The following is a 14,735-nucleotide window of genomic DNA, read 5'->3' on the forward strand; positions in this document are numbered from 1 at the left end:
TACGTTAACGTATGTGATAAGTCCAAATATGAGTTTCTTAAGGACGAGTTATACGTTCCCGGATGTAACGATTCAAATCTTGACTTGATCACTTTTCAGAAATATTCGATAAAACACAAGACAAAATTGAAGAGGCTGCATGCTTTTCACATGGATCTGTGAATTCTGTTGTGAATATGAAAAAGTTATTCCCAAAATGGGCGCCGAAAATAATTTTCTTTTGCCGATTGGAGCATTTCTTATTTCGCTTGTCAGTGACTTTTTTAGCCACCCTTGTATATTTATAGGTATGATCGCTATTTGATGGTTGTGACTCTTGAAGAGTGCTTTGACTCAACTTCATTAACAGCCTTGTTTTCCTTGCGAAGCAGATAAAGGGCCAAAGTGGGGTCAGTTAGCTGGCTAGATAGTGGGTCAGCGGCGGTTTAGTAAGCTAATGGGTGTTTCACTAAGGTCGCCTATTTGTATGCGCTGAATTTTATTTTTATCGTTCACAGATCATCGTTTTTTGATAGCTTTTATGCGGTAAAGTCGAGGTCTTAGCCCCAAGTTGAGCTGAGCAAAAACAAAAATTTTTATAGAAAAAGTTTCGGGTCAAATAGGCAGGAGCGTATTTACATTGCCTCTGTTGATATTTTAATTTACATGCGTGCGTTGCGGTGACCTTTGCGTTGCCAAGGTGGCGCTCTTCATACAAATACATACATACATACATATAATCTACTCAGCTGACAGTATTTTGAGTATTTGCAAGAAAAACTGTAACTCTGTCAACAACTCAACTAAAGACCGAGATTCGATGAGCCATTTACGAAATCGAGCTGGTGCTATTTCTAAATTTCAAAATTGCATCATCAGAAACAATGTCACGAACGGTCACGAGCCGGTCACATATTGGATATTATGGTTTTCAAAAGTCATGACCCATCAATCGACAATAGTCTAGACATGGTAACTCACCATCAACGGAGATCTACGGTCTCATTTGTCAATAAAATCATAAATTTCGAAAGGGTAGAGTGGGCAATTAACTCTTTAAACCCTTTAAATCACCAGGGCCGGATGGAATATTCCCAGCACTTCTATCCAAAGGCACTGTGGAACTGATCCGAGTCATGGTGAAAATCTTCAGAGCTAGTCTAATATTGGAATACATTCCGTAGATATGGAGGAAAGTGAAGGTAATATTTATTCCTAAGGGAGGTAACAAACCCCCTGATTCTCCAAAATCTTACAGACCAATCAGTCTATCGTCGTTCATGTTAAAGACAATGGAAAAACTACTCGAATACCATCTAAGAGAAGAAGTAATCTTCAAAAAACCCCTTCATAAGCTGCAATTTGCTTACCAAAAAGGGAAATCCACAGTCACAGCACTGCACACACTCGTTGTCAATATAGAAAAGGCTCTAAATCAAAAAGAAATAGCCCTATGTTCCTTTATGGACATAGAGGGAGCCTTCGACAACGCAAATTACAAATCCATGGAAACAGCACTCGAAAAAAGAGGTGCAAACCCAATATTAACACACTGGATAAGCCAAATGATTAATCAGAGGATTATTAAAGCCTCGTTAGGCCAAGCTGAACTTAATGTCACAACAGTAAAGGGATGCCCGCAAGGAGGAGTTCTTTCTCCACTGCTATGGTCCCTACTAGTTGATGACTTGGTGCAGCACCTAAAAAATAAGGGATTTATAACCATTGGTTATGCAGATGACATATCTGTTATAATAAAAGGGAACCATGAAAGGACACTAACAGACTTAATGCAAAATGCCTTGAGCGCAACATGGGAATGGTGTAAAAAGGAGGGGCTGTCGATCAATCCTAACAAAACCACAATAATCCCCTTCACAAGAAAAAGAAAGTTAGAGTTTCCTGCATTGAAAATAAATGAAACAGTGATAGAACTAAAGGAAGAGGTCAAATATCTGGGTTTAACCTTAGATAAAAAACTCACTTGGGAATCACATATAAATAATATAACAAAAAAAGCCACGAAATCCTTGTCGACAACCAAACAATTACTAGGGAGATCCTGGGGCCTCAGCCCTAGTATGGCCCTCTGGATATACACCGAAATGGTTAGACCAATCATACTGTATGGGGCACTAGTATGGTGGAGCAAATCTATCCAACAAACAGCGATAACCAAACTGGAAAAAGTACAAAGGCTTGCTTGCCTATGCATCACAGGGGCTATGAGAACTACCCCAACAGCTGGCATGGAAGCACTTCTTAATCTCCCACCACTTCATACAGCAATCCAAGAGGAAGCAGCTACGCAAGCACTCATGCTACACATGAAAGAAAATTTCAAATTGGGCAACCTCACCGGTCACCTAAATATCCTAAGTAAAATCAAAAACACCATAAGCATGGCTCAAGTTTCAGACCACATTGACCCAACCCTCTGTTTCACAAAAGGATACATAGTTACCTTTCCTGAGAGGATCGAGTGGAAAACAAACCCGAAATGGATGAATGATGATTCACAAAAATGGTACACTGATGGATCAAAAACACCTTATGGTGTAGGAGCAGGAGTAGTGGGGCCCAGAATCCACAAATCATACACTCTCACCAGGGACACCACTATCTTCCAAGCGGAACTATACGCAATAATGGAAGCAGTAAACATCATGCAACGCAGAAACCACAAGAGAGTAAAGATTAAAATACTCTCGGACAGCCAATCAGCTCTAAAAGCTTTAGATAGCTATACATACAACTCAAAAACCCTCTTAGAATGCCACAAGGCACTCAATAATCTGGCATCCAAAAACAATGTTTCATTAATTTGGGTACCGTGACATGAGGGATATGACGGCAACGAAAAGGCAGACTTTCAAGCCAAAAAAGGGGCAGATGAAAACTTCATCGGACCTAGTCCTATGTTCGGATTCAACAAAAACAACCTAAAACAAAAAGTAAAATACTGGGCCAAAACTCTATTAAATCAGCATTGGAACAATGTCTTAGACACTCCAAAAAGTTCCTAAGTTTCAACGCTAAAAGAGCCAACATGGCCCTCACGTTAAACAAAAAGAGCATTCGCACTCTCACAGGCGCCCTCACGGGTCACTTCACCTGCAACAAACACTTACATAAATTAGGCATAACTAACACCAGCACCTGCAGATTCTGCTGCGAAGATGAGGAGTCTATAGAACATCTCATTATCGAATGTCCGGGGTTGACGCATAGAAGGAAAAGGTTTTTAAACAAGTTCATGCTTACAGATGAAGACCTTCAATCACTCCCTCAGAAGGAGCTGGTACAATTCATAAGCATACTTAACAGTCAATAGACAGCATAGGGGCACAATAGATCAATATGGTCGCAGTGCTAAAGGGCCACACCTTAACCCTTTACAACCATTAACCATTAACCATGGTTTTCATATAATCACTAAAGGTTCACAGTTATCGATAAAATAAAAAGGTCAAAACTTTTTAAATAAAAAACTAGAAAAACTTGTTTCTAATAGCAGTCGCGCAAAGTACCAACGTTTTCACAACAGTCGGTTCTACGTTACCAGTAAGACTCGGATTTATATCAGGCCATTGACTGCCACTCCAGCAGCATGCCCCGAATATGTATGGGGAATGTCTATGCTGCTTCAACAACAGCAACAAAAAAAAAAAATGGAAAATGTTTCTAATTAAAAGTCATCTGCGTGTCGGGATTCATCATAAAACAGTAAATTCATTCATTTGTGGAACAACTAAAAGATGCACAATAAAAAGTGAAGGAACTGCTCTGATGTTCTAAGCCTAAGCGACCGTTTTTGGATCAATGTACATTCTCGCTTGGTCCGAGTGGAACATTCTGCATTCATATTCCTCAAGGGAAGAATGGGTGGAGTGTAGCATTTGGAGACACGGACTAGTAACTGGGTGGCTTGAAGTTCGATGGAAGGGTTGGTGGAGGTGTACTTCCCCATCACATTCGAGTTCCGGCTAGCGCACCACTGCAGCGTTTTTCAAGCGTAGCTGCAATAAAAGAAACAGCTGACTTACATGGGATTCGTGAGGTAAATTCTCCTTGACGGACTTGTAGTCTGCTTCTGAAAAGTTGGGCCTCGTGCTAATGCAGTGTGCGCTGAACACTGTACGCTAGCTTGCAAGTTCGCGAGATCCTGCTGACCATGGTTGTAGCAGAGGCGTTCGAGGAAACTTTTAAGATTACCGAAACCTCAGCTCGTATGCGTGCTGCGAGGCTCCGCATTACTTCGAGCTCTTTTTTCGGCAGCTGTCTGGGCCATGAGGTGGAATCAGCGCAGTACCTTCGTCTTGTTTGATTTGCTTAGGATGGGGGAAAATTTAGGTATCTTGATTCTTACTTCTTTGCTGTACCTGCACATATAGCAGGCCTAGATATTTACCACCTGATGAATATTATCAGTACCATGAAGCGGTTAACACAACCGTTATTAGTCACTGCTCAGTTTTATTCCTTATTTGTTTTTAATTACTGTAAATCTCTATCCCCTTCTTTCCTCTCCTACCTCATCTTCCTTCACTTTTTCCGATACGCGTTTGATATCTCGTCCAACTGGGCCCTCTTACGGCCAACCATTTAACTTAACTTAACCTAGGCAAACTTTAATTGAAAAGCTTCGAAAATAAGTGGATATACTGAACTATGAACTATTTTGCACAACTTCTATGAATATCTCGACGCTAAAACCGGGATTGAATCGTCATATCCGTGAACGTTTCGGCAATCATTGAAAGAAAATTACGTGATACTTTAATCAGGTGGTACGTGCCATAAAACGTGGGCAAAATGGGGCACTAAGTTTATTCATGTTTTAAAAAACAAAATACGAAGAAACGATTGGGTAAAATCGTTCGGCACTTCATTGAAACCGGTGAAGAAGTTTAAGTGTATCACTTTTCGGCAACGCATTTCGAGATCGGGCCAAATGGGAAGAGGGTGAAGTTGTTCTTTCGATACCTATCAAAATTTTGCATTGCTGGTATGAGCCCGAGAAGGTTCATCCTTTGGTTGAAGTTTGCAATTTAACGGAGTAAATCCTTTTTTATTTAAAAAGATTGTCATATGTTTCACAAGGCCAAAGAATTGGCCCATCTTAAGCAACGACTTGTGAAAGTGGATAAATTCAAATACAACGTCACTACTTTCTGAGGGGCAGATTAAAAAGACCCAACTAAAAAAAAATATAATTCATTGGGCTTGGAGATTTTTTCTTGGAAACTTATAGTTTTCAAGGTGTAGGTTGTCAAAGCTTTTGTGAAACGTACCGAAAGTTGAAAAACTGTGTATGGAATGAATGCTCATTTTGGAGGACGCTAGCTCAATTTAATGCTTATTCTTCTTCCTTAGACTTTGAGTTTTCTTACTCTAAGCCTACTTTTAAGAAGTTATTCATACGACTCTGGTCATAAGAATTTTGCTTGTATATATCATATAATCTGTAAGCATTCTATTTGTTGATTATTAAATTAAATAAAAAATAAATAATCAGTTTTACTCTATCAAAAATGAACACCCGCTAAGTACTCTAAACAACTTACACTTAAAACGAGCTCATTAAATATACATTGTAGAGTCTATAAACTGGAAGCATTGCTCAACAACAAGATGTGTTCGAAGATTAAAAAGTTTTGCTAACGCACCACATTATTTATATTAAAAAACTGAAATGAATAATAAGAAAGAAATATTCAATTTGAGACAATTTCAAACTACTTTGAATGAAATGCTCTAATGAAAGTACATATATTTATATAGGATTGTATATATGTTAATAGTATGTTGAAAACGTAGGTGTGCATTATAAAGGGTCTTTCATCTTTGACATTTGCCAAGTAGACGCATGCCCATTTTTACACGATAGAACAACGAATTAAAATTATTGAAACTTATTAAGGCAATGGCCGATCTTTAAGAACAGCATTTCGCGAAATTCGTGATTTTTTTTGGTTTTGGAGGTGAAAAATTTTCCAGAAACCGGTGCTGTCGAGATTAGAAAAAGGATTGGCAGACCAGACTGAAGTTTTTTTGGAAAAGTAAAGTCTATGTGAAGTAAAATCTATGAAATGTAAGGTCTACGGCGGCCGCCGTAACTGAATGGGTTGGTGCGTGACTACCATTCGGAAGTGCGCAGGTTCGAATCTCCACCAAATGATTGAAAAAAAAAAATTTCTAGTAGCAATGGCAAACCTCCGAGTGGATTTCTGCCATAAAAAAGCTTCTCATGAAAAACCATCTGCCGCTCGGAGTCGGCTTGAAACTGTAGGGGTTCCTCCATTTGTGGAACAACAGCAAGACGCACGCCACAAATAGGAGGAGGAGCTCGGCCTAACACTCAAAAGGGCTGTAAATGCCAATTATATATACAATATAACGTCTATATATATAAGAAAACAAAACTTCCAGAGCTGAAACGCAACCTTCTGATCGAGATTGCTGAACTCAAAAAACTCTTTGAAAATTTTAATTCTCGAATGACAGCCCATAGAAATAGTCATGACATTTAAATGATGCAATTTTTCACATATCATTTTTAAGCGCCGTATTTTGAATAAAAATAATGAAACCTGATTAATTCATGTTTTACTTTGAAACAACATCTAGGCGCGTCTTTTGAAGGACCCTTTACAAGTACTTACGTACTATGTTTGAAATTATCACTAAATATATTCGCATATTAATAAATCAATTGTTTTTTGTGTAAAATTGAGGTCAAAAGCTGCTCTCTGATCTATCTGTTGTTAGCTATAAATATGTAGTGTGTCCGCATGGAAATATGTATGGATGTATGTATTTTTGCATGCAGACACTTACGTAAGTAGGACACTTAATCAGGAGGGTTTTTTTTTATTATTATTTTTTTTTTTAACGCTTCAGCTTATCGCGCAATAGTTCGGCAAGGCAATGAACGGGGGAAAAATAGAATAAAATCGTCTATAGGCAGAAATATAATTTTAATTTTATCAAATCAATAATTAAGCAAAAACCGGAACAATAAATATCGCAGTTCTGTTCAGCGATTCCCGCTCGAGTTGGGTACAGGAAAACGGCTTGAGAATAAAAGCGATGCTATTTAAGTTTTGGGATAGGAATAGAAGTAAAAATAAAACTTTATAATGAAAGCAAATTTTCTTAGTGTTTTCCATGAAAATCAATACATTTGCATTGCCTGCGCTTGAACTTTTTTGCACCAATCGCCTGGAGCCTTTTTTGCGCGACTATCAAATTATGGTATCCAACATTGGGCTTCATAATTTCAACTTCACTTTCTGCCGAAGAAATTTCTTGCTCAGTACCAGTAGGAAATTCTATAGTGGAACTACTTGGCATTGATACTTTAAAATAGTTAAAGTATTTAGTTGCTTTTAAATACTCGCTTTTGAATGGCGACAGCGTTGGAAAAGGCACCTTGTTTTACCTAACTATCGGGTGAATTTTAACCGCATGAGAACTATCGATATCGATGACTATGGCTTGACAGCTGAGAACGGCAAACTTTGTTGACATTTCTGTCGAGTATGGTTTGGCATTTAAAAAAAAGTATCAATACTAAATGCTGCGTTTCTGCAGCTGTCAAAGTTACCAATGACATTCAGCAGTCAAAATATTTGAGAGAGTTTGTCATTTCATCATCATGAAGCGTTTAACGTTTGTCAAACGTGTGGTTATTATTAAAAAATATTAACGAGACGTTGGCTGAGTTATAAATACATAAATCGGAATTATGTCCAAGAAATCATATTTTCCAATGGGAACCATTTCTGGCTTAACAAGCAAATTTCACGTTCACAAAGATTGACTGTTTAGTACGGTTTATGGTATAGCAAAATGAGTAAGGAGACACCCTTATCGTCAATGATCTTCGATATGCCACGATGTTACTCGATTTTCTGCAGCCAGAGCTCATAATGATGCATCCGAGCTGTGGTTCCAATAAGACGATGCTTTTGAATGCGACATTTTACGACTGGATCATCTCATGGCGAGCGCTCATCAATTGGGAAACGCGATAATGCGACTTGACAATATTCAATTACTTTCTCTGGGTTTACCTCAAGCCTTTGACTCCATCTCTCGGTATGCCATATTCTTTGCAAAGCTGCGGCGTTGCTGCAAAGCGCAGTGACCGCTTCAAAGGAAAACTCAGCAGGAAATTTACTATAAACAAAGCCGTTCGATAGGGCTGCCTATTATCACCGCTTTTGTTTAGAACAGTGCTTGATGACATCTTAAAACTCACAAATGCAGAAGTTCTAGAAGGACTGCAATGGAGGCGAAATCAGAAACTTAGTGACCTAGATTACGCTGACGACATCTGCGTTATGACTCACACATTAGCAGACGCCATTGAAAAACTTCGCCAATTAGAAAATAATGCACGAGCAGTTGGTCTTAAAATAAACTTCACAAAAATTAAACATTCATTAGACTTTCAGAACCGGAGCGTTTGTATCCATTCGGCCGACATGACCTAGCCAGCGTAGCCGCTGGATCTTTATTCGCTGCGCTATGTCTAGGTCGTCGTAAAGCGCATACAGCTCATCGTTCCTCTTGAACTCACAACTAACGAAAACGCCATAATAATCGAAAATGTGGATGAGTTCTGCTACCTCGGTAGCCAAATCACCAAAGATGGTGGCGTAGTTGCAGATGTGGCAGCTCGTATTTGTAAAGCACGAATTGCGTTTCATAAGCTTAGCAGACTGTGGCGATCTCGCATCCTGTCACTAAAAACAAAACTTTAAATTTTCAATACCAACATAAAATCGGTCCTCCTATGTGGTTCAGAGACCTGGCTCGTGACTGACCACATAAGTCGACGTTGTCAAACGTTTGTCCACAAATTCTCAAATCTCAGAGCCAAATGCCGCATCTTTTATCAATCTCCAATGTGGACCTTCTTGTGCCTATTAAAAGTTGCCCAATTAATTCCAAAAGAAAAAGACGAAAATGGAATTGGATTGGACATACTCTTCGTAGGGAAGAAAATAATGTTGCCAAAATTGAACAACATCAATGGAATTTGCAAGGGAGTCGACGTAGAGGTTGCCACGTCAAACTTTGATGCTCACATTCTTCCACAAGATTCCTTCCACTACCACTTGGAACCAAATCAGACACATAGCGGCTGACACAAATCTCATTTGTTTCCTCACTCTATGTTCCGACTAGGACCGGAAGTAATATGCATTATGATTTTTTTCTTAAACAGATAATAAAAACGTCAAATCTTTAGTCTACGCTAACAAGCCAATCCCTTTCGGCGAGCTGAGGGCTAACATTTGTGACCCTCATCAGCAAAATTTGACCGACTGTTTGAACCACGGCCAGCGAAGACGAGGAGACCATTCGATACTTGCATATGGTTGGTTGGTTGAAGTGGAGATTCCTCCAGAATCCGACTAGGGCTTCCGCACCATTTGCCACACACTTATTACCAACTCGTTTAATGTTATTTACAGCATGTCTATATCCACTTTATCAGGTTGTTGACCCCTAAGACAGCAAGTTGTTCGAGACTCTCGAACAGTGGTTTGCCCAGGGTTGACATTCTCACCTAACATAAGGCAGGGCATTCACAAAAGCCAGTTATGACTGTGAGTGAGTCTCCAAGCGTCCCGTCGTTTCCTGTTTATAAATGATGACGTTTATTTGAGGTTGTAGCTGGGCCATAATGTTCTGCTAACTTTGCACGCCGTCTGGTCTCTTCATCTACAATCCGCGATTCGAAGGTATTTTAAGCAGCCAGTGAAGACGTGGTACCCATTCGATACTTCCACATACTTAATGGCATTAATGTGTAGTAGTTGACTGCAAAATTTGCAGCTAGGATATTTCAAAATTCTTCTGATTCTTAAACGCAATTTTTTTAGAAGCACCTACCCTTGCATGTAAATATATGTTTTTATGGATTTTTCCCAATTATGAACCAAAATAATTCCACTGACGACAAAAGCCAAGAAAAAATTTGCCGTACTTGAAAGATAAGTCAATAAGTATTTACGTTAACCAATCAAATTATAGGCAACTCTCAAACCAATATTTAGTCTTTGATGCACGCTTTTTTAGGCCACTGTATTTACGTGCCTATGCACTACACTTGTAGTGTATATATGTATGTATGTGTGTAGTAAAAATATTCAGTTGCCTTGCAAAGAAAAAACAAAGAATATCAACAAGAAACTTGAAGTTTTGCATTATTTTGTTTGATTCTGTCTTACATTTTTCAAGTTATCGGCACCTTAGTGTGCGAGAACTATTTAGTATGTATGCACATGAGCCATGTTTAGTATTTATTTACTACTATATAATATATTTATATATCGGGCACTACAATTTGCATATTTTAAGTTTGGGCTTTTTTATACTTTGCCTTTGGTTTTGCTTTTTTTTCTTTCTTTCTTATAAAACCTTTATAATATTAGGTGAAGTAAAAAGTTAGCTAATTTTCGTCTCTTCATTTCGCTGATTATACTATTCTCTCTCCATAAATGATTTATCTTTAATTTTTAATTCAGTTGCTGCGTTTTCTGTAGCTTAACAGCTTAAAATCTCGACGCCTGAACTCCTGACTTTTTTGGCTTTGGCGCCAAAGCAAAAATGAGCTGTACGTTATGTGGACTGCGCCACTAGTGTTGGTTTGGGTTGATGAAGTGGACTGTTATTAAAGGTTAATATAATTATAATTATTCTTATGTAAATGCTTGCGAACTCTATGCTTTTATCAAAATTCACGACTATTGGAACACTAGAATGGATTCATTGATATTTGCATTGATTTGCTTTGATTTTGCATTCAGCAATCAGAACAATTTCTTCATCGTAGTTGTAGCGGCACGACTACTGAAGAGTACATCGAATATTCGCTTTTTTATCTTTATTTTGGAAAGCTGGAACACACAACTGGTTACACAAAACAGAGTTGAATAATAACAACCTTACAAAAAAACACTTTCCCCATGTAAGTGGGTACGAGAAATGCTGCTGGAGTCACAGTCCTTGGCCGGATATAAATGTGGGTCGTTCCGGTAACATAGAACTGACTGTCGTGGGAACTTTGCTTCCTTCCTCAAAATCTCTTTCCCATGCAATTTTCTTGATCCTGTTACATTGCCTACTTATTGCTAAGTAGTAACATTTCATTTGGTGTTTGAAAGTGAGCTTCTTTTAGAACCGAATTTGTAAGGCAAGACAACTTATGAAATTGTGAAGAAGAATGAAGACTTGTGAGACACGAGAAATACTCTTTTGATGTTTTATTCGTGGTCACACGGGCAAAATTGTTTTCGGCAACATTTGTTGGTTTTGACGTTTACTTCTTTAGGTTTGATAATACGAATAATATACCAAAGCGTGCCCCCCAAACAAAAACGTCTCACTCTTTCCCGTGCGTACTTCTTTCACGAAAAAAATGTTTCTCTCTTTCAAAAAAGGAAAAGATGCAAAATGCTACTAAGGAGGTACGCAGAACCGGAAATAATATTTTCTCATGCAAATATACTTTTATTATATATTACCAACGCCATAGCCCTCAAAATGTTGATCGGGTGTATGCAGCTACAATGTCCGTCAACCGTAGAATTGAAAAAAGAGTAGAACAATTCCAAAATATTTCTTCAGTGATGGCATAGGCCGAAATTTGCTAAACTGGCACACTTCCATTTCTTTTTATTAAAGGTAAAGATGTCAAACTGAATGCGGAATATCATCTAAAAAACATATAATATAGTAGATCATTTGAAACCTCACGCAATAGATGTTTTTGAAAGAGACCATTCTGTTTTCAACGAGATTCTACTCCTGTCGCCAACATTTTCCAATTTGCAGTCAGCGGAAGAATTACCTCTGCCTTCTTCAGATATAAATCCATTCCAATGTAGCAACTGGTGCTTACACCCTTTATTGGGAGCGTCTTACTGTTTTTTTCACAAATAGAGGGACCTCAAACAGCTTTAAGTCAACTCCGAAAGTCAGATGGCTTTTTATGAAGAACTTTTCATGGCAGACTGCTATTGGAAAAAACTGTTGTGATCTTTCGATGCTTCCATGTTCGAATCGCCGGCATGAATGGTAGTCACGCAACAACCCATTCGACTACGGCGGTCGATGTGGGACTATGCTAACGAGATGCTAAGCAAACTTGGGACCTTAATCAACATAACCCTTGATAGCTTCAAAAAAAGTTGTTAAAAATTTGGAATATGTAAAATACCAAATAAAGCCATCCGTGGCTTCTGCGAGAGTTCTTTCAAATGTTTGATTCAAATAATAGGACTATGAATAAGTTCGTGCGGTTTTTTTTCGAAATTTGAAACTTTATTGACGTAAAATGGTTACAAATTTAATATTCAAAATATTGTCCATCGCTTACTACTACTTTTTCCCATCTTTCTGGCAATTCACGGATTCCCTTTGTGAAAAATTCGGTCGGTTTTGCCGCAATCCACGAATCGATCCATTTTTTGACTTCATCGTAATTACGGAAGTGCTGGTCAGCCAGGCCATGTTGCATCGATCGGAAGAGATAGTAATCGGATGGCGCAAGGTCTGGACTATACGGCGGGTGGGGTAGGACATCCCATTTGAGCGTTTCTAAGTATGTTTTGACCACTTGTGCAACATGTGGCCGAGCATTGTCATGTTGCAAAATAACTTTGTCGTGTCTATCGGCGTATTGCGGCCGTTTTTCTCGCAGTGCTCGGCTCAAACGCATCAATTGTCGTCGGTAGACATCCCCCGTAATCGTTTCATTCGGTTTCAGTAGCTCATAATACACAACACCCAGCTGGTCGCACCAGATACACAGCATAACCTTCAGGCCATGAATATTCTGAGCCGACGTCGATGTTGAAGCATGGCCAGGGTATCCATACGTTGCCCGACGTTTTGGATTGTCGTAATGGACCCACTTTTCATCGCCAGTCACAATTCGATGCAAAAAACCCTTTCTTTTGTGCCGTTGAAGCAGTTGTTCGCATGCCATAAAACGGCGTTCAACGTCTCTTGGCTTCAATTCATACGGCACCCAATGGCCTACCTTTCGGATCATTCCCATGGCTTTTAAACGTTTGGAAATGGTTGATTGATCAACTCCCAAAGTTTTTGCAACCTCTTCTTGCGTTTGAGCCGGATCTTGATCGAGCAATTCCTCCAATTCGGTATCCATGAACTTTGGCGGCGCACCCTCGCGTTCTTCGTCTTCCAAGCCAAAATCACCACTTTTAAAGCGTGCAAACCACTTCTGGCACGTTCGCTCAGATAGAGCATGCTCACCATAAACTTCCACCAAGATACGACGACTTTCGGCTGCTTTTTTCTTCATATTAAAATAATGAAGAAGAATTCCCCGCAAAAACACATTATTTGGCACGAAATTCGACATTTTCAAGTGTGGTAAAAATATTGTTGTTTACGCTTCAAATAAAAAACTTATACTGACGTTTGTGCCTTACGACAGTAGCTCTCCAATGAATGTTTGGAAATGTGGATCGATGGAATAATAATCAAGTTACGCCATCTGTTGTAAAACCGCACGAACTTATAAATAGACCTATTACAAAAAATCTAAAGTGAGAGAAGTGAATTAAATATTCTATGCGTTGGTAAATGAATATGAATATATGAATATTTATAACAGTAAAATTCTAATACCGTTATTATATACAAAAGTCCAATAATTATAATTGATATTTTATACGCTGTTGTATATGTACGAGGATCGTTTGAAAAGTCCGTGCAAAAATAAAAACCACTTAAGGGTTTAGCGTAAACCCTTTTTTATTTTGCGACGTAGTCTCCTCCTTTTAAGCTTATACTTGTACACTTCGACCAACGCTGTGCTAGGTTGTTGATCCCTTCCGGATAATAGGATTTGTCGAAGTCTGAGAAATAGCCAGTAATTTCTGCAATCACCTACTCGTTTGAATAAAATCTTTCTCCCGCCAGTCATTTCTTCAAATTGAGGAGCAAATAGTAGTCTGAGGGATTCGAGTGAGCCAAGTCGGAGAATAAGAGGGAGAACGAATTGGAATTCTATTACCATTAATTTTACGACCGCAACTGGTGGGGCGTGAGTTGGTGCGTTGTCGTGTGGAAAAGGATTTTTTGAAAATCACTCGCCATTCTCGATTCAAACAAATGCCAAATACATATAAAGAAATGGACCGATCTGGCAGAAACTTGGTGTGTGTCCTTCCAAGAGATGCTACTAACTAAACATAACCTCGCTATGCGCAAGTCTCGCCATCTCCCCGCTTCGCACGGACTTTTCAAATGAACGTCGTATGTACGTCGTGACATATTGCAGAAAACATTCAGCATTTTTCACTGCACCAAATATTGCGTATTTATTTTGTGATTCTTTTTAACTTTTACTTTTATTATTATTCTCTTCACATAAACTATTGTCGTCAACCTTTTTCGGCCTGACCTACCTTTTCGAGCGCACTTTGTGGATAGAAGTGGCAAGCGCGCAAAAATATCACCAGGAATTCATCATCATCTTTGTAGTTAATATCTTCGGCAGCATGTAAAAGTTCGCGCAATTCCTTAATTGCAGCCTCGTTAACCTCGGGTGTTTCGCGCAGCTCATTTTTGGCGATCTCCACTGTTTCGGGACTCAAGTAATCCACGCGTATATTGAACGCTTCTTCGCTGTTAACGTTGGACATGTTGTACTTTTGGTGGATAGTTGATTACTGCGAAATTAGAAATTTTAAAATTTGCACAAT

The 14,735-nt window shown here is 38.8% G+C and overlaps 1 protein-coding gene across 2 annotated transcripts in view; it reads right to left on the minus strand.

Annotated features, from left to right (window-relative positions):
- LOC128864485 (clavesin-1) overlaps positions 1-14,735 on the minus strand; it is a 28,743-nt gene that overhangs the window by 13,541 nt on the left and 467 nt on the right. For both annotated transcript variants that reach the window (XM_054104169.1, XM_054104168.1), the window contains exon 2: positions 14,439-14,702. In XM_054104169.1, the coding sequence (XP_053960144.1) occupies positions 14,439-14,675 (237 nt within the window). In that variant the 5' untranslated portion in view covers positions 14,676-14,702. The remainder of the gene's footprint in view (positions 1-14,438; positions 14,703-14,735) is intronic.

Source organism: Anastrepha ludens, chromosome 5 (assembly GCF_028408465.1).
Source record: "Anastrepha ludens isolate Willacy chromosome 5, idAnaLude1.1, whole genome shotgun sequence".
NCBI classification, from domain to species: domain Eukaryota; kingdom Metazoa; phylum Arthropoda; class Insecta; order Diptera; family Tephritidae; genus Anastrepha; species Anastrepha ludens.